The 19,830-nt window shown below is 35.3% G+C and overlaps 1 protein-coding gene across 1 annotated transcript; it reads left to right on the top strand.

The window, feature by feature from the left end:
- The first annotated feature begins 772 nt into the window (after nucleotides 1-772).
- Nucleotides 773-2,796, top strand: LOC110943857. Its single transcript, XM_022185588.1, has 2 exons — nucleotides 773-965; nucleotides 1,865-2,796. The coding sequence occupies exons 1-2, from the start codon at nucleotides 773-775 to the stop codon at nucleotides 2,794-2,796; spliced, it is 1,125 nt and encodes a 374-aa protein (XP_022041280.1).
- The last annotated feature ends 17,034 nt before the right edge of the window (nucleotides 2,797-19,830 follow it).

The raw sequence follows: 19,830 nt of genomic DNA, 5'->3' as shown, positions 1-19,830 counted from the left end.
ACTGAACTAAATAAATAATCATAATAAATATTGTAGGTCTGAATATACTGTAGGTTCGAATATAATAAAAGATAAATAAAAATGTGTGTATATTACATTTGAGATAATGTGCATGCGTTTTATACTTATCATGTTTCTTTTTGAAATTAATTATATAAAAAATTAATAAAAAACTAAACATTGTCCCTACTATAGTGTTTTTCCTTATAATAGACGTTTGGTAATTGTATGTAAATTAAATTTAGGAATATAATTATTAAATATTTTTAAGTAGCATATTTTATAATAAATAATATAATGGGTTTTTATATTTTTTTAGAATTAGTTACACATATAGTTCTTGTGGTTTATTGAAAGTAACACATTTTAGTACTAACAGAAAGTTATATATAAGAGTATTTTAGTTATTTTATACTGATTTAACAAAAAATTAACAGAAGTTATTCTTAATGCTCAAAGGTGTTACAAAATCGAAACTATAGAACTTGAACGAGTTACAAAAAAAAAAAATTAATACTCAAACGTGTTACTTTCAATAAACTACAGAGACTATATAATTAACTCATATTGTTATTATTATAAGTATCATGGTCAATGGTCTAAAAGTATCTCTTTACTATAAAAAAAATACAAGATAAAGTAGTAGTTCATATAAAGGAGTGATAATTAAACATCTCTTAATTCTAAAGTAGAGAGCTAATTTCATACAGACATCTATATATACTCACATATATCTGCAAAATTTTAAGAGTACTCAAAAATTACCAAAGAAATGTGGTCTATTGTTGTTGCTAGGTTCACACTTCATATGTATAAAACGGTTTTGATAATTCTTCAAATTGTTTGTAACGCATCTCATGCGTATAATGATTTCTCAACATTACTTGATCATAACAACAACAGGGAAAATGATACTGAGGTCATCTCATTTGATGTTATTCGTCCATCAATCTCATATCCTGCAGGTATTTTATAGTATTTATATATGATATGTTCTTGTTATTGATGTAATGCGCGCATATTAAGGGACATAATTTTATGTTTAGCAGGGTAGGGTTTGCTATTCAGAAGGGGGTAGCGGCGCAACTTGTTGCTCGTCTACCTGCCATTAGTAAATAAGATGGTCTTTAAAGTTAAAAAAATAGATGGTTTTTTTTTATCAGAGAAAATGACATGAATTGTCACACACACTCACATAATTATGTCCAAACACCATATTTTGATTAAACTTATTAATTTGTTGCACTTAATTGAATAAACAACCTGGCTATTTGGGCAAACAAGTCCAGTACGATGGATACTGTCATGATTTTGTGTAATATATTTGCTATTTCTTATTGAAAATTAACTAGATAGGGATGAAGGAAAAAAGTGGTCATCATAACCACTCTAATAAACATATGCTACGTAAGTGCGTGTGTCTATGCCTGCATGTATGTATTCAAAACTTCCTAGCTAAAATTGTTATGTTGTTTAATATTCGAGGTTTATAGATAAACTTCAGATATTTACTTTACAAAGCATGTAATTTTAGATAAATTATAATTTTATCGCCTATATGAATTTATTATTTTAGCTTTATGTTTATGTATCAAGTAGATTGGAAGAATTCTTATCTGCATTTTTGTAATATTATTATGTATTATTTTTTGTTGAATGACGAATTTCTTTTAAAGGCTTTGTTTTTACCAATGGACCACCATCACATTGGTAATTATTAATTAACTTCGGAATTTTTGTGGTCTAAGCTAATTATAGGAAATTTTTGTTCAATACTGATTGTTGAAATATAACTTCTGTATTTATTGCTATACAATTATATTGAGCCATTAAATTTGTAAATTATATACAACTCCGTGCACAGGTGGAGACTTTCGAAAAGGGGCAATTGATCTTGGTGGATTAGAAGTGTATGAAGCTTTGTATTTTAAAAAAATCTGGGATACACACAGCGGGGGTCCAAAGGGTCTTGGTGCATCATTTTATGAACCAACTTCCATTCCAAGTGGGTTCAATTTGATTGGTCACTATTGCAAACCCAACTCTATAGCCATGTTTGCAACAGTCCTTACGGCTAAAGATACCACAGGTGACCCGTCACAGGGCGCCCTAAAGAGTCCCATAGACTACACTCTTATATGGACTAGTAAAGGTTTGAATGTTAGCCAACGAGAAGATGGATACATCTGGCTTCCAATCGCGCCGAATGGTTATAAAGCCATCGGTCACATTGTCACGACTTCACCTGTAAAGCCCTCACTTGACAAGGTTAGGTGTGTCAGATCTGACTTCACCGATTTAACCAAGGTGGACAAATGGATATGGGGACATAAGATGCTGACAAGTACGAGCATAGTCAATTTGCATACTATAAAACCAAAAGGTAGAGTGCTAAGTGTTCCAGCAGGTATGTTTCTGGCACGAAATAGCTCGAATACACACGAGTTAGCGTGTTTAAAGATGGTCAAGAACAATCCATATTCCGCAATGCCTAATTCCTTACAAATTGGAGAAATGATAAAGGCTTATGCTCCATGGGTCTATTTTCATCCTGATGAGCAATACTTTCCATCATCGGTTTTGTGGTTTTTTCAAAATGGTGTTGAGCTACACCAACCCGGCCAAATTCCAAGGCCTGTGATCAACGATGGTGATAACCTTCAAAACAATGGTGGAGCAGATGATGCCTTTCTAGACCTCCCATCAGATCAACCTAACAAAGAAAGGGTAAAGAAAGGGTTTTTGTCCGATGCGGTAGTTTACATACATGTGAAATCAGCACTAGGCGGAACATGAACTGATCTTGCCATATGGTTGTATTATCCTTTCAATGGGGGAGGGAAGTTCCAATTGGGACCTTTCACTATAGACTTAGGAATAATAGGGGAACATGTTAGCGATTGGGAACATATAACATTAAGGGTCGATAACTTTCATGGGAATCTAAGGGGGGTCTATCTATCTCAACATGCTAAGGGGCAATGGTTAACACCTAGAGAATTTGAACTCATTGGTGGAACTAGACCAGTGGTGTATGCATCATTACATGGTCATGCCCATTACTTTACTCCAAGTGCTCATACACATTTGGCTAGAAACCTCGACCCAAAGGACATAGAAATGTTGTATGATGAGTTTTACAAGATGAATAGTTCAAGAAAATCACCTATTGTCAATGGGGGAAACTTTATAGGGTTTGGTGTTAGGGATGATACTGCCAAAAGCAACAATGTGATGGATATTGCATCAACCTATAATGTTATCTATGTTGATTACAAGCCGTTTGGTATTGAACCATGGGTGAGTTATACGGGGAGATGGGGTCCTAAGATTACTTATGCATTTGCCAATGAGGTAATGAAGATAGCAAACAAATTGCCAGATAAGGTGAAACGACTTTTTATTAAAGTTTTGCAAAAGATCCCTGCTGAGTTACTTGGAGAAGAAGGTCCTCAAGGCCCCAAGATGAAAGAAAGTTGGTCTGGAGATGAGCGCGTAAAATAATTCATAATAACAAATGTAAGCATAAGTAATAGCATAAGATTAAATTATTACTCATAGAGTTCAGAGATCCATTTTCTAGTTAATTATATTTAGCAAGTTTGATTGTTTTTCTATGTAGTGCCAAATGATATATAAAATATAAAGAATAATGAAAAAGTTTGTTTATTTCTCATCTTTAACATGGTTAAAAACTTGGTTCATACAACTAAAAATAATAGATTAACAAATTGTTTGACATTCAACATAAAATAATAAAAATTAATTTATATATAATTTTTTTCTATAGTCCCATAGATTTTAAAATGGTTTATTGAATACATATATTAAGTTATGTTATTATTCACTTATAGTTTTTGTTAATATAGTATACAGACAAAATTGCATTCACGCTTGATATGAGCGATTGAGTTGCTTTTAGTAAGTGACAAAAAAAAAAACATTAATACCATTAAAATAAGATGACGATGATAGTCACGTTCAATAACGTTAGCATGCGACTTGAATGTTAAGTTAAGTTGTGAAGTTTGATAAAGAATTTAATATGACAAAAGTTAAAAGTTGTTGGAATGTTAAGTTGTGAAGTTTGATAAAGAATTTAATATGATAAAAGCTAATAGTTGTTGGTCATCTTAAGCACTAGATGTATACCTTTCGCCTAATTTCAACATTAGTTAGCTAGTCCATAGCTTATGTAAGTTTAATCTTTAACTAATGAAAATGGCAATTAAACACACTTATCATTAGATGAAATTATAGCATTATGGGCATGACTTCTATGAATTATTGTGCTTAGTTTATGAAGGAGTATGGTAGCAAAGATCACGCATGGTTATGCGTGTACCAACCGATACCTAAGATCGATGAATGAACCCTTGGTCGATTTTAGACTCTTCTCGTATGGGAGCATCTCTGTGTGTATGTGTAACGACAACTCATAGAAAGGAAAACCAAGACACGTGGCAATACTAGGCAGCCAATCAGTTTATAACAAGCCTGTAAATTATACCTCCCATGATGGAGGAGTCACATAGGGGACAACAAGTGACGTGCGTGCGGGTGTCTATATTCTTAGTTATATTTTTAGCTTTTTTTACTCGCCGATTTCAAGTTTTAAATTTTTAAAACATGATATTCTACTATCACTCTACACGCATGCGTGGGGCAAGTATACCCATCGCGGATGTAGTATAGTGATGGCAAGATACCGAGGTCGTCCAATGACACAAGAGCTTTTAATACCAGCTTATCGTCAACGTCTAATCGAACCAAACTTTGAGAAAAAAATTTTAAACTAATAAAAAGATAAAAACAGAAAATACAATAAAATAAAAATAGATAGACAAGAAAGAATCACTTGGATCCAACTTATCTTTCATGTATCCTTTTGATGATTTCAACACTTTGGGCATTTTAAGAGATTATCTTAGTTATAGTTTGGGGTAGGCCCCATTTTTTGAAGGCGACGTTACCCTCAACCTAGTGTTTGAGTCAGCAAGGATACAATCTCACTAGGTCGGAATATTGAAAGATAATTAAGTAAGTTATTAATATAAAAGGTGGTGGGCCCCCTTCCAGGCAGCGGTCACCCTCAACCCGTTGGTCTTAGTCAGCGGGGATACAATCCTCGCAGGGTTGGTTTAAAGTTTTAATAGTAGTTTATGAATAAGGGGTTCAAGCGGTTTCTTATTCACAGTCAGCCAGTCATTCCCGGTTTCTTACTAAACTTAAACCAAGTTCTCGTAGGATCTATACACTGAACGAGACATAGAATTACCCAACAACCCTTCTAAACCCCTTCAAAGTAGTTAACATGCTTTATATAGTCCGTAAAGACATGAATATGGGAATAAACGACATATGAAGAATGGCTGAATAAATTCGCCTTCAATATAAAAAACTATTTATTAAAGTCAATAATACATACCCAATTAAAAAGTTGCCAAAGATTGGAAATCATAAAAGAGATACATAAAAGATTTGTCTTCACCAAGTGATGTAAGAATTTAGCAAAGCATGACCTTTGTTTGACAAAGATTCTTATGATCAATCTTGGATCCCGAGACTACACACACTCTAAAAGATGGAAAACGGATGATGGTGGTGGAGTCGTGGCAAGTGAGAGAGAAGTGGTTTGCCAAGGGATGGTTTGAAGTGGAACCAAGCACTTCTATTTATAGCTGAATTCAGAAGCTTCACCACGGCCCGTGCCCGGCTGGCACGGCCTCGTGGCCATCTCTCTCCCTATCTTCCTCATTAACTGCTTGTCATATCTTATATTAACACGACCCAGTGTGTCAATGGCACGGCTCGTGGCCAAAGTACTTGCTATACTATCGCAGATTCTGAAAATCTTTGAGTTGACCATGCTCCGTGTCGGTTGACAGTTTTGTCCTTTGCTGTTGTCTTTTCTTCTGCACAGCATCCACCTCCAGACACGGCCCGTGTCTGGTGGACACGACCACGTGTCAGGTCTTCTGTTCTTGCCATTTTGTGGTTCAGATGTGAACCAGGGCTTGGCGAGTTGCGGCAATTCCTCCTTCTTTACATTTATGTTGGTTTTTGCTGTCTTTTTGCTCCTTTTGCACATTTAAGCTCTTTTAACCCTTAAAATAAAAAAAGGAACGAAAACACGAGTTTTTTCCAGCATTAGTACTAAAAAGGGGTTGCTTTTACACCGTATTTGATATAATGTATATGTTGTATTTTATGCACATCAAATACACCCACACTTGAATCTCTGCTCGACCTCAAGCAAAACTCTATTAGTGGCTTACACACCCAAACAAAATAGGTAGAAGAGAAGGTTTTTGTCTTATCTTTAGAGTGTCGGGAATCCAAGTTCTAATTTTATTTTGTTTTTATTTTATTTACATTCTTATTCGTCATGATTTATTTAAAACACAAGTTAAGAAAAATTATTTACTTTGGGCAAAACATGCCTTTATAAAATTCCATTTAGTTATATACAAATTTACACACCTCACAAGTGGTCACCCAACACTTGGCCGATGATGTATTGAGTGAAAATATAACAACCCTCCTAGAACCCTTAACCTGACCCTAAAGGTTCCCTATATACCCCGTTTGCGAGAAACGAGCCCGAAAGACCTTTATACTTATAAAAAACAAATCAAAACCCAAAAATAGGGTTGTCGCGGGCCGCGACCCGGACTCCCTTAGCCTTCGCGGGGCGCGAGGCCTAGTAACTTGCCGGCACACATAGACGCCACGTGTCGACACATAGCAAGGCTATATTCGCTGACTGACCAAGCCTACGGCCTAGTCTACCCTTGTCGCGGGCCACGAAAGAATAAGAAAGGGGCTTTGCGGGCCGCGAGCCACCCCTCGACCAACCTATAAATAGAGGCTTCAGGCCTCATTTGCAAACTGTTCAAATTCTGAAATCTCTCTCAATTCTCTAGGCAATTATAAAACTCGGGTATAATACCCCTATAAAGTGAAGCTCTGCCTCGTTGCAAGTATTATAACCCTATTAGTTACCCTACACGATCGATCTAGGGCTCCGTAACGCATGTCAAGGCTCTGCCTGACTCAGTCGTTGGAGTTCTGCCTCGTGTTACACCCGATTGATCTAGGACTCCGTAATACATGTCAAGGCTCTACTTGACTCAGTCATTGGAGTTCTGTCTTGAGTGTACGGTTATTGTGATTTGGGTTATTTTACTAACACGTGTGCATTGTTTAATTTTAATAGATAATAACTAGGAGAATCACCAGTAAGCGATAGTAGTATCACCTAAATCAACAAAGTGAGTACATTTTCTTCTTCTAAATCTTTTTGTGAGTTGTCACACCTCGATATTTCCACATATTACCGGTGGGCCTGGTGGGGAGTATCGTGACGTAGTTGATATCATCATTGTCAATACACACAATATAGTAGCACAGCGGAAGGCGTGGTAATTAAATACTATTACAAACCATAGTGTCCGAGTGTCCAAATAAAAGAATATACAGACTTGGTTGTAATAGAGATCCATAGGCGGATCAGAAAAACAAAATACAAGAAACTGAAATATCAGACTCCAGGCATCTAAGGATTTGCAAGATCGTCTTATTTGATACCTTGTAGCTCCAGCCTAATTCCGAGAGGTACCTGTCACTCAGTCTTTGGAAAATACGCCAGTTTTCACTGGTAAATACAATTAAATGACTCATTTAAAAACATTTATGAAAATTGATTTGAGTGGACAAAGCACAAACCATTTATAACTTGGGACAATTATTTGGAATAATCTTGTATACAGTTTTGCATGTTTGTCATACATATGGGGCCGGTTTAGAAGCCCGTCATGAATAACCGACTCACCACTTATAGAATCCACAAAGGAGTTATCCCCAACATGTGGGTTATTTAGCATTTGCATCTGTCAGGTGTATGCCTACACCACGTGCCTAGGTCGTGGCCATTTTCAAATGAAATGAGCCGAGGATATCCAGGACACGGTCGTATTAACCCCCAATGTTTATGTTATCAAACAAAACAGATTAAAACAGGTTATGTAAATTCATTAATCACAATCCGATTAAATGATTTCATACCCGACCAAGCGGTATTATTATAATACCGTATCCCAAGCCCGTATAGGGAAAATAAGTTAAAAGTATTTACATGAGCTAGATGTGTAAGGATGTAACTCAGCCGTATATTTCCTAAAGCCTTATGAAAATACCTTCTACCGAAGCTACTCAATCTGTATGGAAGGTTTCTTAACCTATTAGGATACTAACGGGTCTTTATTTAAGTCAAAGTCTTAGACAGGTTAGTTTGAAAGATACTTTACGGTTCGAAATGCTAGATTAAGCGGAGACCGGAATAGAATGTGATTTAGACCCGACAAGTTTGGATACTTGTATAATATGGGTAAACTAAACACATTCTGGATTTTGAAGATTTAATGATAGGGTTAAACCCATTTCGGCTAATTTATGTAAACTAGCTACATAAACCGAACCGAACGCATAAATGCATAATGGGTAACCAAATGAATTATATATAGGTCTCATATGTTATTATGCTTAGAATATGTTAATACATCAGTAGGATGTTAACATATATGCCCAAAAAGTATTTAAAACCAACTTAAGTCTCGTAGGGGCATTTTGGTCATTTTAATGTTTATAAAAGAGATTTAATAGTAAACTGAGGTTCTAGTCTAAAACATTTAGAAAAATATTTATTTTATGTTGTTATAACAGTAAGATATCATACATATGTGTGATTTACCATTTATAGCCAAACTATGCCCCGAAAGGGTATTTTGGTCATTCACACATGCTTTTAAGGACATTTTTGGAAGTCTGAGTTCATGACTTATACCTACTGTAATAATATTAAAATTTATTTATAAAATCAGTAGGTAACAAGTCTTAGGTGTTTAGTATGGTTTTAAACCATACTATGTGCTTAAATAGCGTAAAAGTCGATAATTGACGATAATTAAGATGTTTATGGAAATCTGAGATTTTGATTAGTCTTAAATGTTCTAAATATTTTATTTAATATATAATATTAGTAGGAAAAGGTTTGGTATGCAAATCATACGTTAATCTCATTTTATGAATGAAAAGGGTATTATCGTCATTTACTTACCGAATTATACAAGAACTCCATGATATGGTCAGATTATAATCTGATCAAAAATTTCAAAAATCCCTAAAAATAATATCTTACTGTAATAATATTAAAATTAATTTATAAAATCAGTAGGTAACAAGTCTTAGGTGTTTAGTATGGTTTTAAACCATACTATGTGCTTAAATAGCGTAAAAGTCGATAATTGACGATAATTAAGATGTTTATGGAAATCTGAGATTTTGATTAGTCTTATATGTTCTAAATATTTTATTTAATATATAATGTTAGTAGGAAAAGGTTTGGTATGCAAATCATACGTTAATCTCATTTTATGAATGAAAAGGGTATTATCGTCATTTACCGAATTATACAAGAACTCCATGATATGGTCAGATTATAATCTGATCAAAAATTCCAAAAATCTCTAAAAATAATATCTTAACAGTAGGTAATGAGTTTTGGGTCAAAATCCATGTTTAAACATGCCTTATGCAAGATAGCGTAATTTAATTAATAAAAAGTTTCAATTTACGATATCAAGCATAACTTTTGTTTGAGACCAGAAACTAATTTCAAATTTTCGGGACATACTTATATATCAGTAATGAAGCTTTTTGTCCTTTCACATTTTTAAAAATCTCGTTTATATGACATAAGGGCATAACGGGCATTTATAAGCATATTATCGGAAACTAGCATATAATTCAAAATACTAATGAAAAGGTAATATAACCTCAGATGGTTATACTACAACATAATGTGGTCCTAATGGAAGCTTAGAACATGAAAGAATTAAGCTCAATCGGGTCAGAAATGAAAGTCAAAGCAAAAGTCATTCTTTTGCGACTTTCGGTTGCGAACCGACCCTAAACTCAGAATTGTCGGGTTGAACATGTTTAAACTCTAATAATAATTACTAAGTTATTAGAGTGTTCAAATATAATTTATAATCTCTGCATTATTAGTTTTAATTATTATTTACAATTTTGTCCAGTTTGACTTTTTAACTAAATATTTTGACCTGACAATTAACTAAGCAAACGAAATAATTAGGAGGTGCTCTTTTAAGGGTTAATCACCTACCTAATTATGGTCACATAACCACATTCATCTCGGACAGTGGCTGGACCATTTGAGTTTAAACCAAAGGTCAAAGTCAGTTTACGATAACTTTGAATTTTTAGTTTTTAAATTAAAAACTGAACTAAAGAGGGAGGCTAAGACACTTACAAAGGGTCTTAGCAATCTTTTCTACAAGAATAAGCTCCCTTTTTGATCAGGAACCTCCAGAGAAGAGAGTAGAGAAGTTTTGAATGGTTTGAGAAAATGAACAAGTGCATCACAAGTCCTATTTATACTTGAATGCCATGATCAAAGATCAATACAGGTGTTATGGGGATGTTTAGGATCACCCCAGGTGTCCTAGTGGTTTAATAAAACCGTCAACAAGCTCAAAGTTTCGAAATTCAGGTGAGTAAGGCGGTGGAACAGGCTGCAACCAGCAGGTGTCTTTATTTTTCTAAACTGGGCATCTCTCGCGGGCCGCGTAAGATTCAAAGGGGGTCTAGCGCCCTGCGACAACCTTGTTTTCAGTCCTCTGGTCCTTCGTAACTTTATTTAACTTCATTTTTGGCACTTTTAACCTTTGTAGTTAGTTTGTATAGGATCATGGGAGTGTAACCAAACTCCGTTAGGCCCGGTTTCGTTAAACTATCACCGAACTCACAAGTTTCTTAATATTGACGCTTTTAACCCATGTTCTTGAAAACTTGCATAACGATCTCGAAACCACGTGAAACTGATATCACTTATTCTTGGTAGTATATTTGAATATTACGAAGCCTCGGGTTCGTTAAAAGGTCACTCAGAGGTAATAATTAACATGTTGACACGTTTAACCCTTGTAGTTTATAATCTTTCGATTATTTTCACACACGGCTTCTTATGTCCAATTAATTACTCGTTTAAGAATATAATCTTTGTCTGTGGTCATTCAGAGGCACAAGTTTGGCATGTTGACACTTTTAGACCCTTCGAATACATATTTTCATTGTTTATCAACTCTAGTCCCTCAAACTCAAACTTTTACATATTTAGAGTTTAGAACACGTGTCTTTACATAATTGGACACGTTTTTACGTGGTGTTACATGAGTCTACCAAATTGTTTTACCAAAACCTCAAATGTTTTCAAATACAATTACAGTGATTAAGTCTTTGTAATTCTACAATTGCTGCCAATGTTATGGGGTTTGTATACAGTACTTGATAACTTTCACAATTGGGCACGGGTATCCAATGTGTGATATGACCATAGTCACAGATCCGTCGAGTGACACGTACTGAACGAGTAATTGTGTAGATATAAACATTATAATCGCCCTTAATACTGTAATGTGTAGCAACTAATGTTTTACAAGAATGTACTCGCTAGTATTTCTTGCTTATAAAATGTTTTTAAAACGCGTTTCAGGTAACTTAATGTGAAGCCAATAGAAGCCAGCTGGAGAGCACTGAAGGCTTAAAGTTACCAAATAAAGAAACAGAGTTTATGTTTTCAATAATTAGGGTTTATCTCTACAAATGTATTGTTAAATGAAACTTGGGTTTTATCCCAATTATTATTATAAAAGTTTGGTGATTAACTCTAATAAAAATATTTCCTAACTACGTTCCTGATGTATTCCGCAGCCCAATTAATAAACACCGATACCACCAACTCTAAGTCTCGTGGCTCCCGCTCTGGAGGTAGGGGACGAGGGTTGCGACAGGAGGTGGTATCAGAGCTACAACACTGGTTTAAGCCAATGAAGTGTTCTGCTGACACTTAAATTATGTGTTAGGAAATAACTTATGTGATTACGTGTGTTGGTGCATATGTCTGTTGACTTCGTCTTGTATCGAGTCTAGTATCTAGATAGGATAAACCAGAGATCGGTAGTCAAAGAAATAGGATTTTAGTGTTGATTGACCAGTTCACACGAATTGGCAGTGCCAGTTCACGCGAAATGGCCATTTCGCATGAAATGGACATGGCAGTTTCATGGGGAATGGATGTAGTATAAATATGTGACTTGAGATTTCATTTGTAACTTTTACAATTCCGGTAACAAAGCTCTGCCAAGGTGTCAAACGGTCTGTAATCGTGTTAAATCAATACACAAGACATTTAAACTACTTCTTAGTGCAAATCAAGCTGATTCAACATCAAAACGTCTGTTCCCGCCTTTCGTTTTGATCAAAAACTCTTTTGATCGACTCATTTAGTCGTCACCATGATCCTACAAGTGGTATCAGAGCTCATGAGGTAGAGTTCTTACCAATTTAGCTTGATTTCATCCGAAAATCTCACTTCTACTCACTTTCTTCACGTTTTTTTTTTCAAAATTAACCGAGATTTTACGGTCAAAATGAACAGATTTTTACATATTACATGCGAAACATGGTTTTAATCAATCCGTGAACATATCAGACCCAGATTCAGCTTAAAACTTGTCCAATTTATCAAAATACCGTCCGATTGTTCGAACATGATTCCATTTCGCACGACCTGAGAACCCAGGTCGCACCAGATACATCCATTTCGCACCAAAGTTACTCACTTCATACGAATTGAATCCATTTCGCACCAAATCAATCCATTTCGTACGAATTGAATCTAGGTCGCACCAAAAAACACTCATTTCGCGCGGATTGGTCATTTAGTGTATCAGTTCGCTTGTAAAGTGCCAATTCGTTTGAAAATCTAGATCAGGTCATTTGGAATGAACCATGTGTGTTGACTGAATAAATATCTCGGCCCAATCAGTATTCAGATTAAAGTTGAGCGGCCCAAGGACTGCATGTGATAATACTGTCCATGTGATCAATGTGATTTGTCAAGTATCGGATACCTGCCCAAGCGAATCCCCACCCGATCCGTTGTCACCTGATTTTTGTCACTCTATCGGATATTCATCTGATTCAGTTGTTTGATAAAGTGATTGAACTGATCTTAGATCGTGTGAATTTTTAGATTGTTTGAAAATTTGTCATTGTGAATCTTAATACCGTAACATGGATTCTGAATTCTACAACGCATTTGCTACTGCCCCGGGTACTCCTGTTACTGTTGCTCAGAGTGTAACTATGGAAAATGAAACAGGAACGTTGCAGAAACCCCCAAAGCTGATGGGAATTGAAGAATACTATTGTTGGAAAGATCGGTTCGAAAATTGGGCTCAAGCAAATCATTTAAGGTCGTGGGAGTGTATTGAAACTAAGTATGTTCAACCTCGTTTAGATGTGGGAGTTATCAAAACTATTTCTGAATTGTCGGATAAAGAGAGAGACATGTACAAGGCAGAAAAATGATGATTAGTCTACTTCAGCAAGCTGTGAAAGAAGACATCTTCATATTACTTCAACACGATGGTACTTCACGTTCGATTTGGGAAGCACTTCGAATTAAGTTTGAAGGAAGTACGGAGATGATCAAGAGTAAGAAATCATTATTAAAGAAAGAATTTGATTTGTTTACTAGTTTGCAGGGTGAAAGTACAAAAAAACTGATTGAGAGATATTGTCACTTAGTGCGTTCAATGTTCTTGTTAGATATAAACAAAGATCGAGAAGAATGGGTTGACAAATTAGCTGATGCTTTACCTTAGAATGAATGGGGTACATATCTAATGATCTTGAAGAACACCGGAGAATATGATAGATTGTCAATTGCTCAGTTCATTGAAAAATTTGAAGGACAAGATCTTGAACAACAAAAGATCGCTAGAATGAACAATCCAAGTGGTCAACAAGATATAAAGATGTATTTCAAAGGTGGTGTTCAGAATGTTGAAGCAAGTCCAAAGATCCAAACCGCTTTCAGCTCAGAAAACTCATCTGGATCATTCAATCAAAGTCCAATCAGCAACAGTGGATTTTCTTCATACTCAAGTGTTAATCCGAATGTTTCAACCTCAAGTTATCAGTCTCAAAGCTCAAACAATGGTAATAGTCATGTGCTACAATGCAATATTGCGTTGCATCTTCAGAATGGTCAGAATTTCTCTAAAGAAGTTGCTAAAGGTCATATGGCATTACTTGTTACTGTGTTGAGAAGAGCTGAGAAATTCAAGCAAATTACCGGAAGAGATGATTTCCGTGATGCTAATGTTTCTACTTTAGGCTTTGATAAATCTAAAGTTACTTGTTTTTCGTTGCAGGGAAAAAGGACATTTCAAGAGGGAATGTACCAACCGTGAAGCAGGTGGAGCTCAAAATCCATTCGAGAATAATGATTATTATCGAAAAGCAATAATCATCAGGTTGCTCAACAACTGTCATCATCCAGTGCTAATTTGATTGAAGATGGAAAGAAGAAAGCTTATCTAGTCAATCTAGAAGATGAAAGATTGGCAGAGGGATTTAGCTGGGACAAATATATTCCAGCTGAACGTAACTCAAAGTTTAGAGCATTTATTGCACAAATCATTCAAGAGCCAGAGTTGATGAAAGAATTAATGGATTTGTTTGAAGATGATGAGAAAAGTCAAGATGAAGAATTTGTTTCGTCAGATGATAGTTCAGAAAAGACACCAGTTTTTGATCAATTATCAACTGATAGCAGTGATGATTATGAAGAAATTAGACATATAAACATTGGTAAAACTCATCTATCTACTGAAAGTTTCAAATTTTATTTTGCAGATAGATTGGAGAAACTAAAGGAGAAGCGACCAGCAAAAGATCAGAAAAAGGTAAAATGCGAGAATGTTGCTCAGGAAGAGAAGTCTGAACAGAATGAAGAAGTTAAAGTTGCTGAGAAGATTGTTGAAATTGAAAAGATTGTAGAAGTCACAAAGCCTTGTCTAAAATATTTGGAACCATGCAAACGTTGTGAAGAGAAAGACAAGAAGTTTAGTGAGCTTGACGAGATGAAAGAAAAATTATTGTTCGATGTTAAGTATGTGAAAGAATCATTTGATGTGTTGAATAGAACGGTGAATAGTTTGCAACAGACAAACTCAGAAAGAGAAGATGCTTTAACAATGATGAATGCAGTGATGATGTCTAAGCAGAAGGCCATCAATCACTATATTGAAGAGTGTGCAGAGTTGAAGCAGAAACTGGAGACTGAAAAGATTGAGAATGAAAGAATCAGACGATTGCTGCAAAGTTATTCAAGTTCTGATTATTTGATTGATAGAATTTATCCTACTATTGCAGGTTTTGAAGCTTTTCAAGATAAGAAGTCGGAAGATACGGATACTGGTAAGAAACAAAGTGTAAACTATAACAAGTGTCCGCCTTCGATTTGGGAAGGTTATTCTACCAGAAAACCAAATGAGGAACAAGTCAAAAAAGCAGTCAATATAAAGTTAAAATCCGAAACAACTGATGAGTTACCGGACAACAATGATGTCACATTCACATCGTTTGACACTGATCATGAGTCTGAGTTAATAAAGAAAGTGGTCGATCAGGTGTTGGATAAGGATGAGGAGTCAGAGTCAAAGTCTGAGTCAGAAACTTCGAGTTCATCAGTCAGCAGTTCGAAATCATTGGTCAAAAGGATTTACAATAAAGAATTTATGTTATCAAAATCTAATTTCAATGATGAAACAATCAAAGTGACATATACTTTGAATGATTCAGACAAATTATATTCTGATGAGGAATTTCCAATAAGAAGTGTTCAAATTGAAAAGATTAAAAAGGTTTCCAAATTAACAAAAATTAATATTTCTGAAATAAAAGATGTAAATCTTACTAAAAAGCCTAAAAAATACACTTCAAGATTTTAACAAAGATTGAACAAGAAAAAAGGTTACTGGTTCTGTTTTTCAAAAGAAACCAAACTATAATAGTAGTTTCAAAAAGAAAGGTTTAGGTTTTATTCCACCAGAAAATCATAAAAATGAGAAAATTTCTAAAACAAAAACAGTATTTGTTTTAGGGTCAACTTCTAAAGAAGAAGAAAAGAGCTCATTCTGGAAACAATCGAACAAAGAGTTCCTTACAGAAAAGCAAAAGTTTGAAAAGAATGGAGCTAATCAGAAAAAGAAAACAAGAACCTGTTACAGATGCAAAGTTGTTGGTCACATTGCCTGGAATTGTCCAAAGGCAACCAACACACAACAGGGAGTGTCTTCTAAACTAAAAGAAATAGTTGTTGATAAAACTGAACCACTAACTGAAAAATTCAAAGTGTTTAAAAATTCAACATATGAAGTTGGTGAATGTTCGAAAAAGTTTCAAAAGAAGGGTGAATCTTGACAACCAAACATGGGTTGTTAAGAAATCAGATGTAAAATCTGGCGATGAATCTGACTCGTCAAAGTCAGAGGAGCCACAAGTTGAATCAAAAGGAGAAAATTCAGTTCCGCCAATGGATGATGTCAACTTTCCACCATTGTGGGCTGAAAATTTAAAATCAAAAGTTGGTAAAGTGGAAATCTTGAATCAATTCTATTTTGAAAAAAAAAAAAGAATTTGATGTCGAAAAGGCTTTTAATGGAAAAGTGAAAAACAGGTTTGAAAAGATGGTCGATGGAAGGGAAAAGGGGGTAAAAGAATTTTATGAAGCAAAAAGGAATGTTCAAACCCCGAGTGAAACTGAAAAGGTCACACGCAAAGCTAGTCAGGCTTGGGTGTCTGTATTCCATATGTGAAAATCCTGACTTGTCGGAGCTCCCAAGTTGGTAATCGTGGAGCAGGAATCGGCATTTTTCTCAAAATTCTCAAAAATTGTCATATTTCAATTTACAAATGGTATGGTTGATAAGTGAACCTACAAGTGGTTGAAAAAGGAGTTTTCACCTACAACTGGTTAATCAAGGTCATTTTGATTAAAACAAACATAAGTGTTTTGAAATCATAATGGGAAAATAGTTTGTTGTCAGGGGGAGTTCGGATTGTTTATGCCAAGTGAATGGAGAATTGAAGCAATTCACATCGGTTTGTCAAATTTTCTGTAAATGATTTTGAATTTTAGGGGGAGTAAGAAATTTCAGAAAATCCAAAAAACATTTGAAAATTTGAAAAATACCAAAACATGATAAAATCTAAAAATCCAAAAACATTGAAAAATTCAAAAACGAGTTTTGTTGTGAAAAAGAGAAATGATAGTACATCAGTGGACTATCACAGCACGCTAAAGAATTGGATAGTCAAATGTGATAAACGGTCTCACTGAGGATTTGCCAGTAGGTTTTTATACATTTAGTAGATTGTATTCGAGATATAAACCTAAAATATCAAATTTGCTTATTTCGTGGGGAACATCTCTCGGATATATAGGTAACCCCTGAAATCTTGTTTGAAGGGCTTTCTATTTCTGACATACTAGGTCTTTGTGCGTGATGATATCTGGGGTATTATACCAGGACTTCTGATTTTGCGAAAGCAATAGCCTAGTCCTCGTATAATGCTGTGCACTGCTTTAATTTTAAAGCTCACCCTCAGCATAAAAATGATGTAACATTGAAAAATGCTAATCATGTGCTGTTGAAGAAAAGATCCCCAAACGGGACACACCGAAAGACGAGCCATCATCTCTTTGTCTGAACGGAAGTTCTAACCTGAGCTCTCATGGTCTCGCATTACCCGTTTACAGATATCATTAGTGTACATTCACCTGTAAGACTGAATATAGGAGTCTGGATACGGGAGTATAGAATAAGTTTAAGTCAATTAAAACACCAATCTCGTATCTCGAAATAGTTGAACTTTGTGTGAAAATTTAAGTGGATCAGTATACTGACAATTTAAGTGAATTGTTTAGAACTTAAAATGTTTAAAGCTTAATGGTGTTGGTAATTTGTCTCATAAACTGATATGATCCTCTTACACAAACTCACAAAAATATTGTCTGTAAATATTTCTTTACTGATTTTCATTAAAAAAAAACCCAAAAAGAATGTGTTTTAGCATTAAAATTTTGAAAAATTCAAAAAGATTTTATTTCATCTTATTTTCGACAACTGATGTTGGAAGGCTGATTTTCAAAATTCTGAGTGCTAAACATGATGAACAACAGGTTGGGAAAGTTTGTTTGAAATGAGAAATGATTTTGAAAAGATTAAATGGTTTCAAATTAATGAAATGTAAAATTTGAATGTTTCAAATACTAGTGGTTAAACATAGATTAAAATTGTTATAAATGAAAATCTTATGTTTTGGGTAAAGTTTTTGCAGATAGTGAATTCCAGACTGCAATCCCAGCTTATCGAAGGGGGAGTCTGAGGACATAAGAGCCAAATTCAGATCTTGGAACAAAGCTCGAGATAGAAGCTGCTGATACTTAAGAATTTATGGAATCAACATCCAAGGGGGAATATAGCTGTTGATACTGATAAAGAGAGGAGAGAAGATTGAGAATGCTTACAATGTCAGATACTTTAGAGAGAGCGAAAAGACTGATCAAGACTGAAGACTTGTCATACTGAAGACTCAACACTGAAGACTTCGTCAATATCCTAGGGGGAGTCTGTTGGTGCATATGTTTGTCGACTTCGTCTTGTATCGAGTCTTGTATCTAGATAGGATAAAGCAGAGCTCGGTAGTCAAAGAAATAGGATTTCAGGGTTGATTGACCAGTTCACACAAATTGGCAGTGCCAGTTCATGCGAAATAGCCATTTCGCATGCAATGGACATGGCAGTTTCATGGGGATTGGATCTAGTATAAATAGGTGACTTGAGATTTCATTTGTAACTTTTACAATTCCGGTAGCAAAGCTCTGCCAAGGTGTCAAACGGTCTGTAATCGTGTCAAATCAATACAGAAGACATTTAAACTACTTCTTAGTGCAAATCAAGCTAATTCAACATCAAAACGTCTGTTTCCACCTTTCGTTTTGATCAAAAACTCTTCTGATCGACTCATTTGGTCGTCACAACGATCCTACAACGTGTAAATATTATTTTGTGTTATTTGATTATTTGTTATTTTACAGTATGAGTGAACAAGGTACATCGGACGCTTATCGTCAGTTAGCTAATTCCCTAAAAGATGAAGGAACCTCATCTCAGCCAAACCCCTCAGGATACTCAGCCGATACTGAGGAAGGAATATTTATTTTTAAGGCACAGTCTGAGGAACCTTTTACTTCTAAGAAAAGAGGATAGTTTAACAGGGGAGCACATGAGAGGAGAAAGAGAAAGAAGAAATTACAACAACAAAGAGCGATAGTCAGAGCTAATAGGGAAGTGAATGCACAGACTCATGAAACAGTCAATAGGCCACCATGGGAAGAGGAACTAGATAGATAGTTGGTAGATTTCCATATGCTAGACACTACAACAGTAGACTCTAACCTAAACAAAATAGCCGAACCACCACTGTTACCCTTATTACCAGACCAACAAATGCTAGAACCCGACCAGGAAGACCAGTTTCCAATTCCAGATGTAGATCCCTATGAGATTCCCAGAATTCTCCCACCAAACCCCATAGCTCAGTACATTGACCTTAACCTTTTAGACCCCTTTTGGAACAACGACTAGTGGAAGCAGATTGTGATACACAATCCATACCCTTGTGGACACCCTATTCGTCGACACACTGATCCAGTACCAGCACCCATGCCACCTATGAGCCAAGAAAATTTGGAAGAACTTCGCTCACATGGTGACGAATTAGTGGAAGAAGGGGATAGAATCCGACAGATAGGAGAAAAGCTAATATGGAAGCATGTTAAGCGAGAGATACACGATTGGATACATTATACTTAGAAAATGCATAACTATA

Source organism: Helianthus annuus, chromosome 5, assembly GCF_002127325.2.
Source record: "Helianthus annuus cultivar XRQ/B chromosome 5, HanXRQr2.0-SUNRISE, whole genome shotgun sequence".
NCBI lineage: Eukaryota > Viridiplantae > Streptophyta > Magnoliopsida > Asterales > Asteraceae > Helianthus > Helianthus annuus.
The sequence above is the reverse complement of the archived record's forward strand: the minus strand, read 5'-3'. Positions and strand labels throughout refer to the sequence as shown.